At 36.0% G+C, this 27,542-nt stretch overlaps 3 protein-coding genes, 1 long non-coding RNA gene and 1 pseudogene across 8 annotated transcripts; 1 reads left to right on the top strand and 4 right to left on the bottom strand.

The window, feature by feature from the left end:
- Positions 1 to 979: 979 nt before the first annotated feature.
- On the bottom strand, positions 980 to 4,784 carry LOC123906782 (annotated as a pseudogene).
- A 1,678-nt stretch (positions 4,785 to 6,462) lies between these two features.
- LOC123904371 (putative disease resistance protein RGA3) lies at positions 6,463 to 6,861 on the bottom strand. Its single transcript, XM_045954045.1, has one exon. It carries the CDS (start codon positions 6,859 to 6,861, stop codon positions 6,463 to 6,465), a length of 399 nt encoding a protein of 132 aa, XP_045810001.1.
- A 985-nt stretch (positions 6,862 to 7,846) lies between these two features.
- LOC123906783 lies at positions 7,847 to 9,751 on the top strand. Its single transcript, XR_006809023.1, has 4 exons — positions 7,847 to 8,033; positions 8,578 to 8,625; positions 9,144 to 9,195; positions 9,635 to 9,751. It is a non-coding gene; the product is annotated as an uncharacterized LOC123906783 (long non-coding RNA).
- Positions 9,441 to 20,707, bottom strand: LOC123906781 (putative disease resistance protein RGA1). 5 transcript variants are annotated; one of them, XM_045956780.1, is made up of 4 exons: positions 20,609 to 20,707; positions 17,136 to 20,285; positions 10,017 to 10,177; positions 9,441 to 9,934 (listed from the first exon to the last, which is right to left on the bottom strand). In XM_045956780.1, exons 2-4 carry the CDS (start codon positions 19,996 to 19,998, stop codon positions 9,782 to 9,784), a joined length of 3,177 nt encoding a protein of 1,058 aa, XP_045812736.1. In that variant the 5' UTR covers positions 19,999 to 20,285; positions 20,609 to 20,707; the 3' UTR covers positions 9,441 to 9,781. The 5 variants fall into 5 exon arrangements, with proteins under 5 accessions (XP_045812736.1, XP_045812732.1, XP_045812731.1 ...); XM_045956776.1 differs by having other exon boundaries at positions 20,613 to 20,704; XM_045956775.1 differs by lacking the exon at positions 20,609 to 20,707 and having other exon boundaries at positions 17,136 to 20,549.
- A 755-nt stretch (positions 20,708 to 21,462) lies between these two features.
- Positions 21,463 to 25,515, bottom strand: LOC123906779 (uncharacterized protein YuxK). Its single transcript, XM_045956774.1, has 3 exons — positions 25,253 to 25,515; positions 22,981 to 23,148; positions 21,463 to 21,883 (listed from the first exon to the last, which is right to left on the bottom strand). The coding sequence occupies exons 1-3, from the start codon at positions 25,476 to 25,478 to the stop codon at positions 21,669 to 21,671; spliced, it is 609 nt and encodes a 202-aa protein (XP_045812730.1). The 5' UTR covers positions 25,479 to 25,515; the 3' UTR covers positions 21,463 to 21,668.
- Between the last annotated feature and the right edge of the window lie 2,027 nt (positions 25,516 to 27,542).

The raw sequence follows: 27,542 nt of genomic DNA, 5'->3' as shown, positions 1-27,542 counted from the left end.
TGGGATGGCACGGAACATAAGGCACCACATAATTTCTAATTCCTTGATGCTGTCACAATATGTAATATACATTTCTTGGAATAATCAGTTGGGAGCAGCTCGAGTCCAGTGTGCCATTGAAAGTTCAATATCTTCAGAGAAGCAAGGTTTCTTAGCATGCCACCGACTGAAAAGTAAGTTAACACTTTATTATTCCAGAATGCAGGGATATTTTAAAACTACCGAGTTTATGACTTGAGCTTCATAAATTTTAATTGTAGTATTTCTTTTAGTTATATCAGGAAGACAGGTATTATCAAATATTTGAAAGAAATGATGCTATGAAAGAAATGATGCTATGACTAAAGACTGATAAAATAGAAAGCAACAAAAACCTTACCTTTCATTAGAGCTGAACAAAGAAATGACAAATGCAAGATGGGAAATGAAACCCCAAATCTTTATCCCTTCAATATCTAAAATATCTAACCTGTGAAAACGTGCAATCCAAAATCAATAATATCCTTGACAAAATGCAAAATACCTATATATAAACAAACCCAAAATTCACAATGTGCATCAAGGCGAGTCCTTTGAACATATGTGCAGGGATTTAAAACTACCGATTTTAGGAATTGAGCTTCATAAATGTTAGTTGTATTACGTTTTCAATTCGAAACATATTAGAGTTCATTGCAGAAGAAAAATAAAAGACGTGTATGTAGAGACACTCAAAATCACCATTATTATCAAATCTCTGACAGAAATGTTGCCATGACTAAAGACTGATAAAATAGAAAGCAACAAAAACCTTACCTTTCATTTGAGCTGAACAAAGAAATGACAAATGCAAGATGGGAAATGAAACCCCAAATCTTTATCCCTTCAATATCTAAAATATCCAGCCTGTGAAAAAGTGCAATCCAGAATCAATAAAATCCTTAACAAAATGCAAAATACTTAGATATAAACAACGCACACCGAGATATTGATTCCTGTCAAACCCAAAATTCACAATGTGCGTCAAGGCAATTCCTTTGAAAATATTGAATCACAATGTTCTGATGGTTAAACAACTGGAAAATCACTGTTTCACATATCTTTTATTGACGATAATTGAAATACAATAACATGAGAAGAATCCATGCAACAAATAAAGAGAGAACGAACCATTATGCAATAACTTGGCCTTGCATATTCTCTTTCTAAGTGAGACAACCACTTAAGGACCTAGTAACAAAAATAAAATAAAATCCATTTAGAGAAATTAAAACAATAAACTAAAAAGAATTAATAAAAGAAAATCTAGAATTTCCTAATACCTGATAAAATATGTCGCCAGCTATAAAGAAGTCCATAGGAAACCTGCATCAGCCTCGAAATAACCACCACCATGTCCACCGTGTATTAGTCCATCATTTTGTATGTCAATATACTTAACACGAGCTATTATCGACCAGTCCTCGCCTATTTCCTTCTGACATCTCTTCTCTAATTCGGGACAACCATGAATACTCAATATTTCCAGACCACTGATATGTTGGATGCTCTTAGGAAGACAAGATAATTTGGGACACTGATAAATATTTATTTCGTGAAGCATGGTAAGGTTTCCGATGCATTCAGGCAAATATTCTAGGTTTTGAAGATCAGACAATGTTAAAGATTTTAGAGTAGACATATGTTGTAAAGCCTCGTTAAAACCTTCCACTTCTGAACAACTTCCAATGGCCAATGTCTCAAGACAAGTTAGATACTGAAAACCTGATGACAATTTGAACTTGTCGCTCCCGACAATATCTAACTCCTTGAGAGAATGTAGTCTTTGCATCACTTCATGTGGTAATTCCTCGATGTTCTTGCAATCATTAATATACAGTTGTTGGAGATCATGAAGGTGAATCATTTCAGTTGGAAGTATCTTAAGTTTGGAATGCCGATGAAAACCCAATGTCTTTAAAGAGGAAGAAAGGTTTCTTAGGATTCCATCTGGAAAGTAAATTAACTCCTCATTATCGGCGAAATATAGGGATTCAAGATTACCTAGTTTATGAATTGAACTTGGTAATTCTTGATTGTATTTCCCACTAATATAAAAACTATTGAGAGATGGAAGACATGGCAATCCCAAAAAATTAGGACATTCAGTGATTTCAAGTACTTCAAGACGGGGAAACATATTTTCTCTTTCTTCCCTTGATAGCCCTGTCAAGTTTGGCAATTTCTTTAAGTAAAGAGTTTTCAATGCCATTAAACCTTCTCCATCATATGACTCGTGTAATAGGTATATAACATGGGTCATATTGGATATTTTTAGATACTTTAGAGAAGGTAGTCTCCACAATTCTGGAAGGTTTAAACAACTCTTGCAATCCACCAGCTCCAAAGAACTTAAATCGTTGAGAGAAGGGCTAGATATCCATTGTGGAAAACGTGCACCTGTATATCCTCCCACACCAAATGAATAAAGTTGTTGGGCATAAGGTTGAAGGGCTTCCAGAATTTGCTCAACATTTTCTTGTTGTCGGGAGACTTCATTTCTCTCCCATGACAACCACAATTGGTTCAGGTTCTTCCTTGACATATTGGCTTTTTTGGCATCTGTTACACTTTTTACTCTCTCTAGGTGCTTTATGTGTAACTCTCCTTGAAGGTTAAGTTGTCCCAATTCTTCCAAAAGGAATCCACTTTCTTCTCCAACAATGTATTTGCTTAAAGTCTTTAGGGAAGTCAACTTCCCTATATGAGGAGGCAAGCTTGTCAATGAGTCACAATCACTTAAAGACAAGTGTTGCAGAGCTCTTAAGCGTGTCAAACCATCGGGCAACTTTTCTAGAAAATTACAAAGGTCTAACTTCAAAACTTCCAAATTGCAAAGCTTGCAAAGGGATTTTGGAAGAGTTTTGAAGCGGCCTTGAGAAATATCTAAGTATCTTAGACATTTTAGACGCCCAATTGAAGACGACAAATTGTTTAATCTATTACTCAAAAGCACCCGTAAAGAATAACATTTCAATACCTGAGGTGAAAGTTGACATGCTTCATGGACATCAAAGTTCCATTCCACGTAGGTCTTCAATGATTTGACATGGTGCAACTGGATTGACTTGATTTCCTCAAATGAGTTTTTATCGTAAATGAAAAGGTGGCGGGTCCCTTCAGACACAGTACGTAGGCCATTATCATATGTAATGCAACAAACTTCGTTTGTAACAGACTGAGCAAGATCATGAACAAGATCATGCATCTTGAACGTTGTAATTTGGCCAAATTCATCAATCTCTGTATTTTGGAAAAATGATCTCCAATATAATTCATTCCATGCCTCATTACCAATATCGGCTGCTTCCAACATTTGATTGGAAGAAATGTAGCCATTAGCCATCCAAAGCTCAATTAAAAGTTGTTTGCTTATAATTTCATCTTTGGGAAATAATGCACAAAAGGAAAAACACTGCCTTAATTTTATTGGCAAATTCAAGTAACTTAATCTCAAGGCAGGCATGAATGACATTATCTTCACCTTGCAAACCCCACAGTTTGCTTTCCTTGACATAGAGCCACTGTTTTTCTTCTCTTTTAAAACGCAAGAGACTTCCTAGTGCTATTGCTGCAAGAGGAACTCCTCCACACTTTTTTAGTATCTCCTTCCCTATGACCAAAAGATTGGCCCGTTCCACCTCATTTGGTCCAAAAGCTCGTTGTTTGAACAATTCCCAACAATCTTTATCAGATAGCCTTGATAATTCAAGAGGAGGAATTGTTCCCATGATTTCTGCGACCTTTGCAAGACGAGTAGTGACCAAAATTGAAGCGCCTTTATCACCACAAGCCAATGCAAATCTCAATCTCTGCCAATTCTCTTGTTCGTCGTTCCACACGTCATCCAAAACAAGCAAGTATCTTTTTCTTCGAAGTAGATCTTGAAGACTTTTTTGAAGTAGCTCTAGTTCCAAATCCTCACAAGTCGTCTTAGTTATAGACTCTATGATGGCTTTAGTAATTTTTTTCAAACTAAAATCATTTGAAACACACACCCAAATGATCGGCTCAAAGTGGTTGACTATCCTCTCATGATTGAAGACAAGTTGGGCAAGTGTTGTTTTACCTAACCCACCAAGGCCTACTATTGGATAGACGGATAAGTCGTCCAATTGAGATGCATCACCGACCAAAAAGTCAATGATTTTATCCTTTTCTCCATCTCTTCCATAGACTATAGGTTGAGTGACGATTGAAGTGGTTTGGCGCCAGTCTAGGACTCCACCTTTCCTTTCCCTAGGCATCTCCGTCAAATGAAACTTACTCCTTTCGGCCGCAATTTCATCTAACCTCTCTCTTATCCTCTTCATTTTCTTAGCAAGTTTGTAACGAAAAGCCACATGCTTGGGATGAAAAGAGGATAAGAATGAGCTTTGTACCTTGTGTGATAGTCCACACTTGGATCCTTTGTACTCTATCGCTAATGCTTCAGTAGCGCACTCGTCTAAGATGTCGTCAAGGATGTGAGCAGCATCTTTGAGCTTTAGCAGCCAATCCTTGATAGTGTTGTTAGTGAATTGCTCCTCCTCAGCATCTTCAAGTGTAGCCTTGATTGTTGACAGCAAGCTGGCCAGCCTCTTCAGGTCTTCATCGAAACCGATAAATAGGCCAAGCTCCTTTCGGATGAGTGTGGTCAAATTGTCAAGCACAATTTCAAGGACAGCCTCAGCCATTTCTTAAGCTCTAAACTGTGAAAATGAATATGTTAGTGAGGTTACGTTGTACTGGATGTATTGTATGATGTGAGATAATTGACCAGGACAAGTTTTATGTCCTTATATATTATGAGCAAAAGTTGGCAACCAATATAATAAATCAATATTATTGGAACAATTAGTGAAGCAAGTTAAGGTTTCTCAATCATTAAGGAAGTAATCACTTGTGAAAGTGTACTTCAGTTAAGTATAGACGCTAAAGATGGATTCCAAGGGTTTTGATTTAACATTTAATTAACATGAAGAAGCACTTTAATCATATTCTCCCAGTTTTCTTTTGATTATAGTATTGCTACCTAAAGATGGGATTGCCACATGTTGATGACTGAGAAAAGGGGTTTTGATTTTATTTAACAAATAGTTAACGTATAGGAAGCTTTATTCTCCTACTTTATTTTATATCTTTTCTTTTTTTTGGTAATATTTTATATCTTTTCTTTTTAATATTGTAGTATTGCTCTTCACTTTCTTTTCTTTTCTTTTCTTTTCTTTTTAACAGTGGTCTCATGTTGGAGCATTTTATTCTGTGAGATATAAAATACTTGTTTCTTGTGCTTTTATACAATCATCAAAACTCAACTGAGGAATAACATTAGTTTAATATCATCTATACATGGTGGTTTGATACTTGGTTTTCACAATCCACAAATCTCAATTGCAGGGCTCTCACTCATGAGGACTGTGAGATAATAAATTCTACTTTGCAGAAACAATAATATATTAAGAAGACTACAAATCCAATTTCAGTCCAAATTGATGAGTCTCAGATAAAATTGCAATGACAACAACCACGATTTAAATGTTTCACATTAACTATTTTCAAATCACATTAACAATAGGCATCGGCGCAAAGAAAATCAAATCGAATATTTTCATTGTCATCAGAAGTTCTTTTAAATCCAATATTGATAGGTTTTCTGAAGTTATGAAACCTGCTGATCTTAGGTCGTTTGCAAATATTGTTGGAGCATTTGATTTTTTGTACTATAAAATAGTAGTTTCATAGACTTATTAAGAGAAAAAAAAATGGAATTAAATCTAATTTATTGCATGGTTATCTAGCCAAATTGAGCAGAGCTGAAAAGTTTGGATAACCAGCAGGTAATGCAGGAAGAAACATTAAGAGACATAGACTTATTTCAGGAGAAGTTAGATTAGTCCACTTGAATTATATGCCTTGTCTCATGTTTTATGATATTGTTTTTAGGATGTTTTATGATATTGTGCTAATTTATTTGATCGAGAAGCCTTGCTTACTAATTTTCTGTTGGCATTTTAATGTGGTGATTCTTATTGGTGAGAGGCACATGCTAATAATATACACACAACTAGTAGTGCTTATCACTGTCATCATTTCTTGCTTCTGCATTTCTCATCATGAATATACCTGGAATTGTAACCTTTTGTTTTGAAGGCCACAATTTGGGCATAGAAATTCAATTTCCAAGGAAATATTCTAGTTTTTCCTTAAAAAAGTATTGTTCATGTGTACTTATTTTTAGGCCACAATTCCTTCAACTTTTAAGCAACTTTTCTTGGCTAAATTTATTGAGGTTGATAGGCTAAAGGTTGTCTGATAGCTTAGATATATCATGCAGAGGCATTGTTCCCATGATTTCTGCTACCGTTGCAAGACGAGTAGTGACCAAAATTGAAGTACCTTTTCCTTCACAAGCCAATAAAGATCTCAACCTCTGTCAGTTCCTCTTGTTTATCATCTCACACATCATCCAATACAAGCAAGTATCTTTTTCTTTGAATAAAATCTAGAAGCTTTCTCTTCTGCACTTTCATCCAACCGCATCCTTTTCATTTTCTTAGCAATTTTGTAACGGAAAACACCATGTTTAGGATGAAAAGAGGATAAGAAAGAGGTTTGTACCTTGTATGTTAGGCCACACTTGAGGCCTTCATACTCAAATTCCAGAGCTTCAGTAGCACACTTGTCCAAGATGTCATCTCGGACATTAGCAACATCTTTGAGCTTTTGTAGCCAATCCTTGATAGCTTTGTAAGTGAACTGTTTCTCCTCATCATCTTTGAGCATAGCCTCAATGGTATATTGAGCTAGCTGGAAAGCCTTTTTTAAAGTCTTGATCAAAACCCAAAAATAGACCAAGCTCATTTTGAATGAGTGAGCAGCCCAAAGGGGCTATGGTTGTCCAGAGATCGTCAGGAGGTTATTATAGTCTGGTCAAGGACTAAGTGACAATCTATTTGAAATGTAGGAAGTAACTTGGAAAAAGATTAAAAGTTCCATCACAATTTTCATTTGTTTTCGTTCACAATTTCCATGATAAACCCATGGGAATGGCCAGGAACTGCAGGTAGAAGTATCTGTCTAAAATATTATTTTGAATGAATGTTAAATTGGGGGAAGCAAAACTCAATTCACGGTACATTTAGGTGAATTCACAAAATTAGAGTAATGTACAAGAATTTCTATAAGTAACACAAGAACCAACTGCAAAGTGAAGTATCTAGAAGAATAAATACTTTTGATCAAACCTGAGAACTGAAGGGGAAGAACTAACTTTCCCTTCAACATTCACTGAGGACGGAAATGTTCTCCGCCTGTTGTTAAATTCGGTATTCGTTGCAATTGCTCAAATGAGATAGCATCAAACTAATCCAATTTTCATACTTTCTGCATAATTGAAATACAAAAAGTCACAGATGAAAGAGGTAGAAAGCTACTTAATTTATTCCATAACCTTATTCATTCAGTTGACAACTTTTGTTCACATTTCCAATAATTGAGCAGCACACTATAATAATAACTTTTCTCTGATACACACACAAACCCTGTAACCCGTGACATTAAAAATAAATAAATGAGATGATCTTTTGCAGATACTATCAATTGGCCAGCGAATTTCAAATCGTTAGAGCCTGAATTTATTTTAATTTTTATGGAAGGAAACATTTGATAAACTGTGATGATCTCAACCGTTCATTCATCAATTAATATAGTTGACTGCATGTGGTAAACTGAGATGAGTGGTTGAGAATCATCAACGCCATTCTTCCACCGGAGATGATCCAAATCCTAAACATTTATGATTTAACTCTCCAAATTCTAACTTTTTCAATTTGCTTTACAGTTGAAAGCAGTACTGTTCATTCTAAACTTACAAGTAGGCTGCAGTAGGTTATACAAAGTCTTCAACTCATCAACAGAAATAAAACCTGTGAGTGAAGACAAAATCTGATATAACAACATCCCCAAAAAGGTTATATTATCACTGCTAACAGCAATTGTATCAGAAGCAATTTTGGATGCAACATGTAATTGAGGTATGCAACTAAAATTATATTTCAGTTTTTTGGTAATTTAAGTTGGCTCTGTAATTAAGAAAACAGCTTTCTTTCTTCGGTACCAGTTTTAAAAAAAAAACTTAAGGACCATAATCTTATTTTGTTTTGGCGGGAAATATTTAACTCTCCAATTTCTAACATTTTCATTTTGTTTCTTTCGGAGGTAAAAATTAGTTCATACATTGTGGCATCTGTTGTTAGCAGTGAATGGAAAGCTCTTCTGACATCCTATATTTTCATTTTGATGTCTCATATATATATATATATATATATATATATATATATTTAATTTTTTTTTTTTTTTTTTTTTTTTTTCAGTTTTGGTATTTTATTTTCTTCTGCATATTCCTATTTGAAGGCATGAATCAGTTCCTGTGACTTCTAGTTTTCTCTCTTGCTGTTCGTAAATAAGATAAGATTCAGTAATGATATATTTTTTAAGAGACTTTTGCATGTACAATTATTAACAGTAGAATATACTATGCATTTTATGCAAAAAGATACTAACTGGATGCAAAGATAGGTATGCAGTAGATATTCAGAATGGACACGAAAGGAATTTGTTGCCAAGGTTAGAACAAGGTTATATTTGTGTTAATGTGAAGTATAGTATACATCTAAACATGCATAGTGAATAGCTTTAGTCTTCCACGGAATAAAGCTGTGTCGGTTGACTCAGTTCATCATGCCAATTTGAAGCCAGTTCTGTTTAGTTTCCCCTCAATTAAAAAATGGTATTCATTTTGTTAATTTAAGAGTATATTGAGTGTGCTGGGAATATAATAGGCTTGGCAGGTAAGGACTGGAAAATCTTTTTAAGAGTGAAATCAAATTGAGTAGTTTCTCTGACTAATACACCAAAACAGTTACGTTTACGGTTTACTAAATTGTCACTTTTTGGCATCCAATCATATTTTTTTCATCGCCTTAGCAGAAAATTGAGCATAGTCGCATTTTATGCAGAAACAACGGCAACATGTTTCGTTTATATAAATAATAAGAGTTTTGGCCACATGTTCAATTAAAAAAAATGCATTTGTTTTATGAGGTTATTCCCATTTCTCACCATTTACTTTTCACTTATACAAGATCAGAGGCCATGTTTGCTGATTTCGGGCACTTAACGCAGTTATCAATCCAGGTATGCTATTCGAAATTTGGTATAGAGGACACAGTACATTAGTGTTTGTTGCGTCGTGCAATTTCAATTTGTTTGGATTTATCTTAACTGGATCACTCCAAAAGTTGTAATGTATCCCCCTTGATATGATAAGTGTTAACCCTGCTTCTCATATCGGTTCTGGACCCTATTTGGAGAGACATCTTAATAAAGCACTCATAGCATTATCTATTATCGTATAAATACTCATGTATAGGCTCTTCCTATAACAAAAAGTCAAACTGTTAGTTATCATATAATCTATAAGTTGTTTTCATAAACTATCCTGCATAACTTATGAAAATAAACTATCCTGCATGTCATAAGCTGTTTGAACAAGCTCTCCCAATCCCAAACGGTCTCACAAGTGCTTATGCCAGTAGATAAGCTTATGTTTGTTTAATTAACATCTCTTTTGCAGATTGCTTTTATTTCAGTGATATGGGACAAGCTGCTTATCTATCAAAAGGCATCATGAAATTGAGCATGCATATCATGCCTTCCTCATAAAATCAGAAAAACAAATAGGGACCAAAATATAGTAGGTTATCCTTTGGCTGCTGCAGATTTAACATTTCGCGTTGCGACAGCTACAGAAGCTTGTGACAGCTACAATTGTTACTTCATCCAACAACCTGCTCCCTGTACTTCCAAAAAGAGTGTTCATTATCGCATTTGCATGAGGAATTTGATCCAGAGATAACCATTCCATCAATGAAACCTGTTAAATTGCCAAAATAAATTATTGCACCAGCACTGGATATAGTAGTTACTTTTCAGAAAACAAAACCATAACAACTAACCTCCTTTTTGAATACTATAGAGGAATTAGATCCAGAGAATAGTCCATCCAGAAAACATTTCGCAGCATAAAAGCAACAAAGAATTCTGTCTATTTTCTTTCCGCTATACAGAAGACATGTCATTGGCATATAGCCTTGATCAAACTGCACCACCTGCACTCCTGCAGTAACAAACTTGTCAGCTATGAAGCCCATATACTTGATAAGACACGCATACAATACGAATACGGATTGATGTGATATAAGATCATACATGTACTTTTTAGCAAAAATGCCCTGGAATCAAAATAGACCTATCTTAAGGTAATTTTTTGTTGATTGTTTTTTACTCTTTACTTTGCAAAGCATTGATGTCCATACTTTAAAAGCAATTATTGTTTCAATATTATTTTCATTCCATTCAGCCTTGGATCGTTGCCAAATACCACTATATCATTTATCTTAATTCTGGTTTGAAGTCATTTTAAGAGCTATTCTAGCACAATACAAATAAAAAGGGTCCCCAATCAATCATATACTCAACGAAAGAATATATCGGTTACCCCATCTGGTAGACAGCCAAAACCAAAAAGAGATACATACCAGACAAGAGAAGTTCCATAATCCAAGACTAACTATCATGTTACTGTTAATTAATATATCATGAAAGAACACAGAATTTAAGAAAGAGAAAAAAGAAGATGAAAACGAAACACACACAGGATTTAAATGCCAGCATGAACAGTGGAATGAAATCTAGCATTGATCCAGGAAGGATCCAATGATGATGATGATATATAAACTTTCAGTTACAAGAATGTACTCAGACCTGAATATTGTAAGTCAGATTGATATATGCAGCATACAAATAAACATTCAAAGGAGACAGACTAAAAAAAACTGCACTCCAACTCCAATATTTTACTGTTTATTCTTTAACATGTTTTAATACAAGATCAAAGTTTTTTGTAATGATAACAAGATCAAATATTGATAAACTCAAACATTAAATTGAAAAGCAACTCAACCTTACATTCACAAGTCATGATCATCATTCATGTCTAGTTTTTTACATTTGGTTTTGCCTACTCATTAATTACTCAGTAGTTTGATCTACATACCTAGCTTTTACTTACAACAATATAATGATTCACCTCATTTATAACAACACAACATAACAACCTAACAATAGTTTTCAGCAGCAAACAAATGAGCTAAAGAAACAAACATCTGAAAAGTAATAAGAATTGTTGATATTTAATATTATTGTAAATATATTCTAGAGTATTCTTAGCATAGCATATTCTATAGTAATATTCCCTTGTAATTAATGCTCTTAGTATTATATAATGGAATGTCCGTGATGCTCAAATACACACGGTTTTCACCAATGCCTCTTGTGTTCTCTATTATTTTCTATTTCAACATGGTATCTAGAGCCTATTAAGAGGCAACCCTACACCGTGCTTAACCGGGGGACCCACTGTCCTCCGTTGAAATTTTTTTTCCGGCAAACTGTGTGTTACCACCAGTTTGTCCCTTATTTGCTGCCGTGATTATTCCGGCAATTTTTCAGTCAATTTTCATCCCCTCCCGCCACTGCCACCACAGCCGCCGCCCATTCCGACGACTTTTCCGGCAAACAACCCCACCATCCGAATCGCAATCCCCGATCCGGCCTGTCCCCAAAACCGCGTCAGCAACCTCGCCGTCACGCGCTCACACGCGCCGTCTTTCTCACCGGCGCGTTCGCCCACGCGCCTCCGCCGTAACCGCGCGTGACAGCGCGTCCGGCCGCCGTTCAGGCCGCCGTTTGGATCGCCGGACTCGTCTCTTCGTTCTGGTTCCATATCCGATCTCAGTTTTCAGTTTCGATCGATCGAAATACGTGTTCCTTCACAAACAGCCCATATTTATACCGAAGTGTGTGGCGTTTACTGCTTCTGGATTACAATGGCTGCTGATAAAACTTCTGATGGTTCCAAGAGTATTTTTACCAACTACGTTACATCTCCTCTCTCTACAGAGAAACTGAACGGTTCAAATTACGATAGTTGGGCCGCCGATATCAAATTATGGGTTACTGGGCAAGGTTACAAGGACCATCTCACTACAAAGTCCGATTCGATTGCTACAGCCGAGAAACCAAAATGGGAACAGATTGATGCTCAGTTGTGTAGTGTTATCAAATCGACACTTCACCCTGATATCAAACCGATCTTCCGTCCTCATATCACATGTGAATCCGTTTGGAATCAGGCTAAGAAACTTTACACTAATGACACTCAGCGTCTTTATGGAGTTTGTCACAAATTGATGAATATCATTACTTCGAAAAAGATAGAAGGCTCTATGTCGACATATCTTGGTAATGTTCATTCTGCACTTCATGATTTTAATGAGCTTCTCCCTCCTGCTGCAAGCACTACAACTGAACAGGAGAAGGAACGTGACCAACGTAGCACCTTCTTCATGCTCCTTGCCCTTTATGGCTTACCAGAAGAGTACTCTGCCATTCGTGATCAGATTTTGGGTTCTGCAACTGTTCCGGATATGTCTACAGCAACTGCTATGCTTCTTCGAGTACCTGCCAAACATTCACTTGAGCCTACTATCACCCCTGCACCAGGTGATACTGCTGCCCTTGCATCATATGGAAATAACAAGAATCGATACCGAGGAGGGCCATCCAATTATAAACCACGTTCCAATTCTAAGTGTACGCATTGTAACCAAACTGGACATGATATTGATGATTGTTGGGTGTTGCATGGCAAACCTCCTCGACGTCGGGTTAATATGACTCACACTAATCAGTCTCGCATCATTCAGACCAAGCCTTCTTCCCAAGGCTCTACGGCAAGCTATGAAGATTTCCTCAGGTGGTGTCAGAGTAACCAGGACTCCGGTTCTACTGCTTCGGTTGCACACACTGGTAATTCATCTGTTTGCCTCTCTCAATCATCTCTCGGTCCTTGGGTTCTTGATTCTGGTGCGTCTGATCATGTTACCGGTAATAAAGGTCTTTTCTCTTCTCTCTCTACATCTGGTTTCTTACCCAGTATAACTTCTGCAAATGGTTCTCAAACTCAATCCCAAGGGATTGGTACTGTCCAAATTCTACCTTCAATTTCAGTTGACTCTGTTCTCTATGTACCTGGTTGTCCATTTAATCTACTTTCAGTCAATCGTCTAACTCGTTCTCTTGATTGTATCGTTACTTTCACTAATAATAATGTTACCTTGCAGGATCGGAGTTCAGGACGAACGATTGGCGTCGGATGTGAGTCTCAAGGCCTTTACTACCTATCTTTGTCTTCCAAAACATGCTCCGCCACAGATTCCTCACTTACCATTCATGCTCAGTTGGGACATCCAAGTCTTCCCAAACTTCAGAAGTTGGTGCCAAGTTTATCTAAGTTGTCTAGTTTACATTGTGAGTCATGTCAGTTAGGGAAACACACTCGTAGTAACTTTCCCGATCGAGTCAATAAACGGGCTTCGTCCCCTTTTGCTTTAGTTCACTCCGATGTTTGGGGTCCATCTCGTACCATGTCTACTTTACAATCAAAATATTTTGTTACTTTTATTGATGATTTTTCTCGTTGTACCTGGATATTTTTAATGAAAAATAGATCCGAGTTATTTTCTATCTTTGAGCAGTTTTATCAAGAAATCAAAACTCAATTTGGTGTGTCTATTCGTACTTTAAGAAGTGATAACGCTCGTGAATATTTGTCACATCAATTTCAAAATTTTATGGTTTCAAATGGTATTCTCCACCAAACATCATGTCCTCATACACCTCAACAAAATGGGGTGGCAGAACGCAAAAATCGGCATCTCATTGAAACCACACGGACCCTACTTCTTCATGGTAATGTTCCATTTCGCTTTTGGGGGGATGCTGTCTTAACGGCATGTTACCTCATAAATCGCATGCCATCTTCTGTCCTTGATGGCAATATCCCTCATTCTGTTCTTTTTCCCAATTCCCATCTTCACCCGCTGCCTCCTCGTGTCTTCGGGTCCACATGTTTTGTTCACAATCTCTCCCCTGGACTCGACAAACTGTCCGCCCGATCACTAAAGTGCGTCTTTCTTGGTTATCATCGGTCACAAAAAGGTTATCGTTGTTATTCTCCTACATTACAACGATACCTCGTATCGGCCGATGTTACCTTCTTTGAGTCTGTCCCATACTTTGAGCCAAATACCATGACTCATGAACCCCTTCAAGAAATTAATCTTGAACCCATCCAAGAAGTTACCATTGTTCCTCTTGAGCCTTGTCCATCTGTCCCACCAGATACACCTCTGGTTGACCCTCCAGCTTCGAAACCACTACAAACATATCAGCGTCGTCCACGACCCTCTATTGTACCTATTCCAGAGGCTGTTGAAGACTCACCGCCAACGCCATCGCCGTCACCGGATCCGGTCCCGCAACCTGAGCCTAGTCTGCCCCCTGTAATCCGTAAAGGTAATCGTTCAACACGTAACCCGTCTTCACACTATATAGATTTGTGTTACAGTCGTCTTTCCCCTTTACATTACACTTGCTTGTCATCTTTGTCGTCTGTTTCTATTCCTAAATCCACAGGTGAAGCATTATCCCACCCTGAGTGGAGGCATGCAATGATTGACGAGATGTGTGCTCTCCAAAGCAGTGGTACTTGGGAACTGGTTCCTCTACCCCCTGGAAAGTCTTTGGTAGGTTGTCGTTGGATATATACGGTGAAGGTTGGCCCGGATGGTAAGATTGATCGATTTAAGGCTCGCTTAGTGGCCAAAGGCTATACTCAGATTTTTGGGTTGGATTATAGCGACACTTTTTCACCTGTAGCCAAAATGGCCTCAGTTAGACTTTTTCTCTCCATTGCAGCCATTCAGCATTGGCCTCTCCACCAGCTTGACATTAAAAATGCATTTTTACATGGCGATCTTGAAGAGGAAGTGTATATGGAGCAACCACCTGGGTTTGTTGCTCAGGGGGAGTCATCTAATATGGTTTGTAGGTTACACAGGTCTCTTTATGGTCTTAAACAGTCTCCTCGAGCTTGGTTTGGCAGATTCAGTACTGTAGTCCAACAATTTGGCATGATTCGTAGTGAAGCTGACCATTCTGTTTTTTATCGTCACTCTGTTGAAGGATGCATTTATCTAATTGTTTATGTAGATGATATTGTCATAACTGGTAGTGATCAGCAGGGAATACTTCAGTTAAAACAATATCTCTCGAATCAGTTTCAGACTAAAGACCTTGGTAAACTCCGGTATTTTTTGGGCATTGAGGTAGCTCAATCTAAGGATGGTATTGTGATCTCACAACGAAAATATGCTATGGATATCCTTGAAGAAACAGGTTTGTTGAATGCAAAGCCTGTTGATACTCCTATGGATCCAAATGTCAAGCTTCTACCTAATCAGGGGGAGCCTCTATCAGATTCAGGGAGATATAGGAGATTGGTTGGAAAATTGAATTATCTCACAGTCACTCGTCCAGACATTTCATTTGCAGTCAGTGTTGTAAGTCAGTTCTTAAATTCTCCTTGCCAAGAACACATGGATGCTGTAATCCGGATTCTGAAATACATCAAAGGTGCTCCAGGAAAAGGTCTCATTTATGAAGATAGAGGTCATACTCAGATAGTTGGTTACTCAGATGCTGATTGGGCAGGCTCACCCATTGATAGACGATCAACTTCTGGGTATTGTGTACTTGTTGGAGGAAACTTGATATCTTGGAAGAGTAAGAAACAAAATGTAGTAGCAAGATCAAGTGCCGAGGCAGAATATAGAGCCATGGCACTAGTAACATGTGAGCTGATTTGGTTGAAACAGTTACTCAAAGAACTTCAATTTCAAAATGTTAGACCAATGACACTTATCTGTGATAATCAGGCTGCACTGCACATTGCCTCAAACCCAGTTTTTCATGAGAGGACCAAACATATTGAGATAGACTGTCATTTTGTCAGAGAGAAGATCGAATCAGGCGACATTGTCACGAGCTTTGTCAATTCTAATGATCAATTGGCAGATGTCTTTACAAAATCACTGCGAGGTCCTAGAATCAACTACATATGTGGCAAGCTTGGTGCATTTGACTTATATGCTCCAGCTTGAGGGGGAGTGTTGATATTTAATATTATTGTAAATATATTCTAGAGTATTCTTAGCATAGCATATTCCATAGTAATATTCCCTTGTAATTAATGCTCTTAGTATTATATAATGGAATGTCCGTGATGCTCAAATACACACGGTTTTCACCAATGCCTCTTGTGTTCTCTATTATTTTCTATTTCAACAAGAATATCATTTTGAAGCACAACCATCTTCTGCTTTTCAAAATTATATCTCATCATGGCAAGGGCTTTGATAAAGTCAAACCCGTGGCCTCAAAGTCACGCAATAGCAACTCTAACCATTGAATCAAGGCCCCCATTCCAAACTATCATTACATCACATAATGCATATTAAATATGTTAGCACAAGGCAAAAACATGTTTTCTTTTAAATAAAGTTTAGTCATGATGACTCCATCATTTTGGAATGATTCTGTAATTTCCAGTTGCAACGACGCAATGAAACAGATATAACAGACAAAACTTAATAAGAAGTTCTTTGCCCTTATTATTTTAAAAAACTACTTGAAACATTTTCACCACAGATACACAAGTTTGAAAACATAAATCATGTGTCCCATATATGCAATGGAAGAAACTCTGTTGAAATCTCACATTGAATGATATAAAAAAAAAAAAAAACTTTGATATGCATTATGGAAAAAACAACTCAGGCGTTTTAACTTCATTCTTGCAAAAGCACAGTGATACATATATATCATCATACTCACATGTTACAACCTAGCAATTATGAAAGAAAACATAAAAGTAATAAGGAAAATAATAACAATAGAAGACGAATAATATAATGAATTCAATGAAAGAATTTTCCATTTCTTGTTCAAAAAAAAAAAAAAGAATGCAATGAAAGAGCAGCAAATTATTGAGAATGGGCGAGAGATCGAAAATAAACCTGCAACAACAAAATATTCTCCTCCTCTTTCGAATTACATTTTCCCATTTTTAATTTCAATATTTTGAATGTGAGATATTTTTGGCCAATCCTCACCGATTTCCTTTTCACATCGTTTCCCTAACTCACTGCAATCATAAATTCTCAAACTTTTCAGATTAGTAAGTCTTTGAATATTCATTGGAAGAAATCTCAACTTTGGACAACCAGTCATATGTAATTCGCAAAGCAAACTTAGGTTTCCTATCCAATCAGGAAGGGATGCTAGGTTTGGAAGATTCAACAATGTTAATGATTGTAGAGAATTCATATGTTGTAAAGCTTCGTCAAAACCTTTTACTTCTGGGCAATTTTCAATCACCAATCTCTCAAGACAAGTCAGGTATTGAAAACCGGCTGACAAATCGAACTTTTTGCAGCGCCTTATCTCAAATATCTTAAGAGAGTGAAACCCTTGTAATACTTCATCTGTCAATGACTCAAGATTGCCGCAATCATTAATATATATTGCATTAAGGTTAATGATCTCAGTTGGGAGTTGCTCAAGTTTGGAAAATCTATCAATTGCCAACATCTTAAGAGAAGTGAGGTTCCGTAGCATCCCATCTGGAAAACAAGTTAGGTCTTTATTATCTCTGACCTCAAGGGATTCAAGACTGTGATGTTTAGGAAATGAATTTAGTAAAACTTGGTTGCAATTCTCTTCTACATTTAAATCCTTGAGAGATGGAAGGAAAGGCAAGCCCAACAATTTAGGACATTCAGTAACTAGAAGTCTTGAAAGGCGTGGGAACATGTTTTCTCTATCCTCCCTTGATAACCTCATTAGGTTTGGCAGATCCACCAGTATCAACAATTCTAGTGCAATGAAACCTGTTGTAAATCCACTACCATATGAGTCCTCATCTATGAATATTACACGACTCATGTTGGATACTGTTAGATTCTTTAGAGAGGGTAGTTTCCCGAGTTGTGGAAGGTGAAAGCAGCTTTTGCAACCGATGAGTTTTAGAGAATTTAAAAATTTGAGAGAAGCACTGGACATCCATTGTGGAAAATGAGCACCAGTATATCCTATCACATTCAAAATTTGAAGTTCTTGGAGATGAGGTTGAAGAACTTCAAGAATTTGTTCAACATTGTCTTGTGATTGAGACTCTCCATTTTCAGCCCATGACAACTGTAACTGGTTTAGGTGTTTACTCAACATATTGGCTTCTCTGGCATGTAATACACTTTTCACTCTCTCCATGTGTGTGATGTGAAGGTCACCTTTAAGGTTCAATTGTCCCAATTCTGCCAAAAGGAACCCACTTTTTTTGCCAACCGGATACATGCTCAATGTCCTTAAGGATGTCAACTTCCTGATATCGGGAGGCAGTCTTGATAGTGAAAAACAGAACCTTAAATATAAATGTTTCAGAGCTTTCAAATGTGTCAAATTATCAGGCAACTCTTGGAGAAAAATACAACTGTTTAATTTCAAAATCTGCAGATGGAAAAGCCTACAAAAGGATTTCGGAAGAGTTCTGAATTTACCATTTGAAAGATTCAAGTACCTTAGACATTTTAAATGACCAATTGAAGATGACAACACATTTCTTCTTTGGAACTCAAGCACTCGTAAAAGATTACTTTTCAGTATATGAGGTGGAACTTGGTCAGTAAATTGTGTTACACATGTCTTCAATGATTTGATACCACGCAACCGGATATTGTCCACTTCCTCAAATGACTTATTCCTATAAATTGACAGGTGGAGGATTCTTTTACACATATTAGGTACACCGTCATCATTTGTAATACAACAAACCTCTTCTGCAACAGATTGAGCAAGATCGTGAACAAGATCATGCATCTTGAAAGCCGTAATTTTGCCAAATTCATCTCTCACAATATCTTGGAAAAATGATCTCCAATGTAATTCATTACATACTTCATTGCCAATATCTTCCGCTTCCACCATTACATTGGATGAAATAAATCCATTTGCCATCCAAAGTTCAATCAGATATTGCTTATTTATTATATGATCTTTGGGAAATAGTGAACAGAAGGCAAAACATTGTCTCAAATTTACGGGCAAATTCAAGTAACTTAATTTCAGTGCATGCATAACAGAGTTTTCGCCTTGTAAACTCCATAGCTTGCTTTCCTTCACATAGAGCCACTCCTTTTTATCTCTTTTAAAACGCAAGAGACTTCCTAATGCGATTGCGGCAAGAGGAACTCCCCCACACTTTTTTACTATCTCCTTCCCTATGACTACAAGCTCAGCATGTTCTTCCTCATTTGGTCCAAAGACTCTTTGTTTAAATAATTCCCAACAATCATTGTCAGATAGTATTGATAAATCATGAGACGACATCGTTCCCACGGTTGCCGCAACCTTTGGAAGATGAGTAGTGACCAAAACCGAAGCCCCCTTGCCTCCACATGCCAAAACAGATTTTAATCTCTGCCAATTCTCTTGCTCATCGTCCCACACATCATCTAACACCAGCAAAAATCTTTTTCTTTGTAGAAAATCCAAAAGGTTTCTTTGCAGCGGCTCTAGATCTAAATCCTCACAAGCACGGCCAGATGCAGATTCAATGATGGCTTTTGTCATTCTCTTCAAACTAAAATCTTCTGAAACACATACCCAAATTCTTAGCTCAAAGTGGTTGACTACCCTCTCATGATTAAAGATAATTTGGGCAAGTGTTGTTTTCCCAAGTCCACCTAGACCTACTATTGGATAAACTGATAAATCGTCAAGAGCATACGCATCATCGACCAAAAAGTCTACAATTTTATCCTTATCTTCATTTCTTCCATAAACTTGAGGTTGAGAAATAATTGAGGTGGTTTGTCGCCAATCAAGGACTCGGCTTCTCCTCTCTCTGGCTATCTCAGTCAAATGAAACTTACTCCTTTCTTCAGCTATTTCATCTAACCTCTCTCTTATCCTTTTCATTTTCTTAGCAATTTTGTAACGAAAAGAAACATGCTTAGGATGAATAGACAATAAGCAAGAGCTTAGTACCTTGTGTGAGGGTCCACACTGGAATCCTCCATGATCCAGCTCCAGTACTTGAGTGGCACACTCATCCAAGATGTCGTCGAGGACGTGAGCAGCATCTTTGAGCTTAAGAAGCCAATCCTTGATGGCTCTGTTTGAGAATTGTTGCTCCTCAGCATCATCAAGAGTAGCCTTGATTGTAGTGAGCAAGCTAGAAAGAGTGTTGAAGTCTTGTTGGAAACCTAGGAACAGGGCAATCTCCTTATGAATGAGTGAACTTAAATTGTGAAGAACAATTTCAAGAACAGCCTCAGCCATGTTTTAAGTCACCAAATGAATATGCAGAGAGAAAAGTATGCTGTGTGTAGAAATAATGAAATATGCAAAAATTGTAGTATAAGAGTAGTTAGTTGAGTGGTTGGAAAATATGAAACAAGGTCAACAATGGACCAGCCACTACTATTAGTTGTGTGTAGAAATAATGTGTGTTGAATTTTGATGAAAATTGGTTGAAATTTAGAGGAAACATTAATTAGAGAGAGATGAAAATGACACAAGCACTCACATACTGATACAGTTGATCGATTCAATCTCTTTTTTCTTCCTCTGTGACGGTGGCATCGCTGCTGTCTCCGATTTCTCTCTCTACATAAGCAGCAATTGTTTGGCTGGCTCAGAGGAGAAGATCCTTACTATTTATTTAGTCCTCAAATTTCTGAAATTCCTTTTTTTTTTTGTTGTTGCGATAATTCTCTAGTTACCGGGAGAAAGAATCTTAGTAATTCAAAATCCGGCCGCGAAGTAAGAAAGTATAGCCAATAATTATTTTCACCGGGTTCAAATTTCTGAAATACTAATAATTTATATATTATCTTAAATTGAGCATTATTGGATTTGGTCTTGAACCTGGTAACTTGTATAGTTGGTTATATATAGTATAGTAGGGGTGTTTAAGGTTCGATTTTTATCGGTTTTAGGTAAAAATTCATCAGATCCAATGATAAAATTACTTGCGATTCGGTTCAGTTTTGGATGGCTAATTAAAAAATCCAATCCAATCCAATTTTGTGTAGTATTATAAAGACATGGTAAAATAATAGTTTTGATGTAAAATATAACATATAATATAGTAAAAATTAATATTTTTGAATGACAATTATCAATTATATTTTAAGCATATGAAATAGTAAAAAAAAATTACATTAAATTGAACTAATAAGTAGTATTAAAAAAATTAAAAACCAACAAATAATAGGTTAATGCAATATACTTATACAAAGTTAAATAAGTATTAAAATATATGTATGTAGTTTGGATCGGTTCTGAAAAATAAATCCAAAATCTTGTAAAAATGTGATGTATGAATAATATTTTAAATCCTGGACAATAATAAAGCATCTAGAAAGCCTTTAAATAAGATGAATGACAAATCTACACTCTGCACTGCTATTCATATAATTCTCAAGAATGGTATTCCAAAAATATACTAAAAGAAATTGCGAGTGATATTGGATGAAGGACTCTACTTGTGGAGGCCCTTTCTTTAGAGAAAAGAAAAGGACTGTAAGATAACAAAAAAGAAGCTAGAATGTTAGTGTGAGATATCTATGAGGCAGCAGTTAAGACTAGGAATCTCGATTCATCATTTCATCCCTATCTATGAAACGCTCAAGTAGTTCCTTCTCTTGCAAAACCAAGCAATCTTCAGCCTTGCCAAACCATTCATACCGATTTTTCGCTATATAATCATACACAGCATCCCTTATTGGAGTTGGAATCACCCACAGACAGCTCAAAGCAGAGTAAGGTAAAGGCAGGTATGACAGTACGCGCAATGCAGCTGCATAATAATTTCTCACAGTGAGATTGACACAAAATGACATGGAAAACGGAAGAGTAGTGAAAATGAAATTAACACATAATGAATTATCTAAATATTTTAAATTTGTCCAAAAGGATGCCTTTGGCAAGTTCACTATATTTAGATTGAGAGCTCATTCATCATCATACAATATGGAATCCACCAGAAAATTTACATTTACTGTGTAAACAAAAACAACTTTTGAAACCTCATGCAAGTCAAAAGGTCACAAGAGTCCATAAAAATACTCAGATTGGATTGAAATCACTTATTGCCTTTTATTGTCCCCTCCATTTCCGTTCCCTCCAATCAAAAGATAACATCTCAGCAAAAAAAATCTTTCTATAAAACTAACACCAACTTAGTTGTTAGTTATATTTTTTACTGATTTTTTTATTGGGAGGACAAGGGAACAATTGATTTTAATCCCTACAGAGTCCACCAAAAGTGGGAGACTCAAGCACACTAGGCCACCCACTTTATACGCATTACTGAAACATTTTTTACTTGGTCTATACAACAGTGTAACAAGTTCATAATTGCTAGATTGAGTTAGTAAAATTCAGATGGTTTTAAATAAAGAGGGAAGAGAAAGAATAAATACTCTGCATTATGAATATGGTTTGACATAATTGATGATTCTAAAACACTATACTAGAACTAAACTCATAATTCTAATAGAATAGGTAAACACAATCATGATCATGATAACAAAACTAAGAAATATAGAAACTAGTCATAAAGTACTCTAAGATATTTCATACAGTTTAACACTAGGTCGTGTTTTCTACCAAAACCCAATAGTGAAACATTTCTACCTTGGTAAATTCAACATAGTAACAAGTTCACTTACGCAAGATTCAGTTAGTAATCTTAAGCATCCATGTGCAGAGATCTAAACACTCAACGTAAATTTTAGAATGGTGTTACTAGATATCTCGAGGATTTATTGTTAAAATTGTATGCAGTTATGCACACAGAAGCATGCTGAAACCAAAGTTATGCAGTAAAATAGTTTAAAAGAAAGGCAAAACAACGTAGCTACTGTTAAATTAAATAAGTGAGCGCATTCTAACCAGTAGATCCCTGAGAGAATGCATCCAGTCCTTCAACGAATAAAAAGCGACGTAGGACATCCTCTCGTTCAAGACCAGATGCTCTCAAATAGGGCTCAGCAGCTTTAGACTGAACGCAACAGAATTTTATCTTCCTGTCCTTGTCGGCTCTGATTACCCATTTTACTCCTGCCAATACAGAATTGTCATAAATGTAATACAACACATTAGGTTAGTGATAAAAATTGCATTCTGCAATGAAATGGAATATAAACAATTGAGGACAAACCTGCATAAGATAACAGAATTGGAGACTAAAAGTTATGATAGCCAGTCTCAAGGGTCATTTATTTATTTCCCTTTTGTTTTGGTTGGTTGGGGGGGGGGGGGGGGGGGGGGGGGGGGGGGGGGGATACAGCGAATTCATTGACGATTGACAAGCCATAAAGCACACAGAGCCATATTTTGAAATCATCATTCAATGGTATTGGCATCTAATACTGAATAAATTAAAGATAAAAACAGAATTTTGTAGTAAGAAACCTTCTGTGACAGCGTATCAACAGAAGTTCATTTATACACATGCAACAATACAAGATAGGAATGTTTACAAGGATGAAAGAATGTTCGGATTTTCCCTTTCATGTTTTGAGAACTTGGAATCACTCTCTTCCAATTCCTTAACCAAAAACTGACTAATCTATTTTTCCCTTAACTTCCCTATATAACTGCAACTTACGAATACATAACTGCAACTTACACATATATAACTGTAACTTACATTTACATAATTGCCCAATAACTGTCCTAAGGGACCTGTTTAGGTCTCTTAGTGTGATATTTCTTAATTAGTGGGCTAACAAAAGGTCAAGCTACTTTCTTGTAAAATGCCAATTAAAAATGTTATAGCATTAACAACATGATGTATAACACCTCTAGTTTCTCCAAGCCTTGTCTTATTTGACAGTACAAAGGCTGCTTCCTATATAAAATATAGTCTAGCCTCTAAACTGAAAATAGCTTATTCAATATTGATTATTGGATGCTAATTTACATGATACAAATACTCATAGGATAAGCAAATAAGGAACATCACTAGCTACAATCCTTTTAGCTCGGGATGTTCAAATTGCCAACTACCACATAATTAAAATAAATCGCATACTTCAACTTCTACATTACAAAGATCCAGTGCCATTTGCCTTGTTGAACCCAACTTTTTAAATTGTGGTCACAATTATAATTACAGTTACACTACAATTCTTTAAAGTACTAAAAAAATTGGACAAAAGTAGCTGATGTGGCACAACTGTGGTCGCGAAGTGATTGTAGAAGCCTCTAAAGCTTCAATATTGCCATTACATACCACAATTTAAAAAACTCCCTTTAACATTTCAATTCAAGGAATTTGAATAGGTTAATCATTGTGCACAAGACAAGAAGAGGCACAGTTTAGCCATGCCTAGGAAGCAACACAAAGCCGGGTATTCCAAACTAATAACCCTAAAAAACAAAGAAAAATGCATCACACATAAAAATACAAAAAGCCATATAAAAGCAAAACTACGTTTATTTATTTTTCAAAAAAACAAAAAACAAAAACCATCTAAGAACATTCTTCACCAATGAGAGTAGAATATTTGATCAATTATACAAAACATTATTACTAGTATCTTTCACCCGATGTAGCACTGACACTTCAAATAGCAGACATGTCTTTTGTCCGACACAACACCAACACATGTGGTTACATTCAATCACTTCAATTTTCTCAAATTAAAGGTGCCATCGTGTTACCAAACATTACTATTGTTCATCCCATGCAGCACTAACACTTATGACTTACGACACGACACCAACACATGTGGCGACTGTTGTGTAGCAAGTGTGAGGTTGGAAGTCTCACATTGTTTGGAAAAGTGAAGGTTGAACATTTTATAATTAAGAGGACTCATAAACCCAATGTTTTAAGGTTTTGAGTAAAAATGTGGTCTTCAACTCGGTCCAATGTGGATGATCCCCAGACTCCACTCATGACCCAACCGCAACTACATTCAATTGCTTCTATTTTCCCAAATTACTACATGTGTTTCCCTGGTTATTGCATTGTAAACGCTACAATCTTACCCTAGTTATTGCATTCTTAAAACAAAGAAGCCCTAATTTAATTTCAAATTTCAGAAAAACCCATCAATGAAGCAAAACAAACCATTCTCATTTCTAGTAACAATACTTAATAGTTAATAGAAAATGAATCAAAGAGTGTCGCAAACAATGGGAATAGAGGTAATACCTCGGTGGCAGAGATGGCAAACGCCGTCGTAAAGGACAACTCTAGGTTGAAGAAAAGAAGGAGTGACGACGAGCTTTGCAACGGTGGAAGGAGGAGCGTCGACGACGTCGGCGACGGTGGTGGAAGTGGAAGACAAGGAATGAAGGAACGAAAGTGAGGAGGATCTGATTGTTGACGTGTCGGTCAAGCTTCTAGCGAGTACTCTCTTCATCGTAATGATATTCATCGTCTTTGATTTGCGCTTTGGGAGGTGTGCGTGTGTGAGAGTTGTAAGAGAAAAAAAAAAAGCGCTAAACAGGTTCTCACTCTTTTAACATGGTAAAACTACTCGAGTTTTTGGGATTAATTAATTAAAAAAAAAACTAATTAATTACTAGCTCCGAACTCCGATACTTTGTAGGTTAAGTATATTTTTATTTAATTACTTTTAATTTAACTAATTTATTTATTTTTAATATTATCGTTCATAATAAGGAATAAATGAAATTAAATATTTAAAATATTTGAAAATTTATCAAATTTTTTCACTTTTATTTTTTATAAAAAAAATCAGAGGGAGTAATTAATTATTTTTTAAGAAGTCAAAGAATAACATTAAATAATGCACAAAAAATGTCCAAAATAAGATACAAAGAGTTTACACAAAACCAGAACACAAGTCTAAGGTAACATTCAAGCTCAAAGGGAGAAGGAAAACCATAGTATCTATTAGGGGTGATCGCGGTGCGGTTTGGTTCGGTTTTGAGCATAAAAGTCATCCTAACCGCGAGATAAAAATGCATGCGGTTCGGTTTGGTTCGGTTGATTTTTAAAAAGTCATCCAAACCAAACCAAACCAAACCAATGCGGTTTGGATCGGTTCGGTTGGTGCGGTTTAAAACATAACGATTGTACCGAACAATTTTAAGCATTAAAAAAAAATAAAAAATTGAAGTTCCAAAATAACATTGTAGTACCAACAAAAATTATTTATCCAAAATAACATTATAGTAACTTACAATTTTAAATATATAAAAAAATTGAATTTTCAAAATAACATCACGGTACCGATAAAATTTGTTTATTTAAAATAACATTACAACACCAAAATAAAATTTCAGTACAAAAAATAAAAACAACTTGAAGTTCGATTAATTTGGTCGACTGACTTGGTAATTGGGCATGTATATTGGAATATAAATATATTTTCTTTTACGATATTGGAATATAAATATATAATAGTAACTTAATGCGGTTTTTGCGGTTATCCGCGGTTTTTGCGGTTTTTGCGGTTTGCGGTTTTGCGGTTTGCGGTTCAGTAAGAAAGCCATCCAAATACATCCAAACCAAATGCGGTTTTTGCGGTTTTCGGTTTGGTTTGGTTCGATTTGCGGTTTTACTTTTGGATTGGTTCGGATACGATCACCCCTAGTATCTATATAAAATCTCTAACCATGCCTCGGATCATCCTGATTTTTGAATAAAAATAATACTAATTTTTTTTGCACCAAGAACAAGAGCATAAAAGATAGAAGACACTACACTCCCTTCTCCACACAATAACAACCGACTACTAGATGTTCAGACAACCAGCAGGATTCGACCACCACTGATAACAAATCAAAACTAAAATCTTTTTTCCTAGTTTTAATCTTAAAAATACAATTGTTGTGTTTCCTCCAAAAAGACCAACAACATGTCGTCAGATCAAATAAAGAACATTTTTAACCCTGCCCATAATTGAAAGGCAACGATCCTCCAAATTACATAACGTGAGTATTGGCTTCGCGTCAACAAATTAATTAATTAATTAATTAATTAAATAATAGTCCTAAAAAACTTTTCTAGGCACGTATTTTTAGTCCTGCTAAATTCAACTATTTTAAAATTTTGAATGAGTTTTTTGAATATATATTTGAATTTTTTTTCTTAAGGTCTAATTTTCATTACTTTTGGTGTGCTAAAAAATTCATAATTAATTACTGTAATTTCATTTTTTTTTTAAAAAAGAAATCTTTATAATGTTTTAAAAATCATTCAAAAACTTTAAAGATAATTTTAAACTCTTTTAGATTAAAACTGAAAATCGGACGAAAAACATACTTAAAAGCTATAAGGTTCAAGTCTCACAATACATGAGGCATTGCATTAACCAACAAAGACTTAGCTGAGAAGGGCAATGGATCTAAGAAACAATTTCCATTCCTGGCAAGCTAATTTGTGTATTCATTCACTTCCCTCAAAGTGTGTAATAAACAGAACATTTCAAATTGTGAAACATAAACATCATGATGTGCTCAATTACTGGATG

The sequence above is a fragment of the Trifolium pratense genome, linkage group LG2 (genome assembly GCF_020283565.1).
Source record: "Trifolium pratense cultivar HEN17-A07 linkage group LG2, ARS_RC_1.1, whole genome shotgun sequence".
Taxonomy (NCBI): domain Eukaryota; kingdom Viridiplantae; phylum Streptophyta; class Magnoliopsida; order Fabales; family Fabaceae; genus Trifolium; species Trifolium pratense.
The sequence above is the reverse complement of the archived record's forward strand: the minus strand, read 5'-3'. Positions and strand labels throughout refer to the sequence as shown.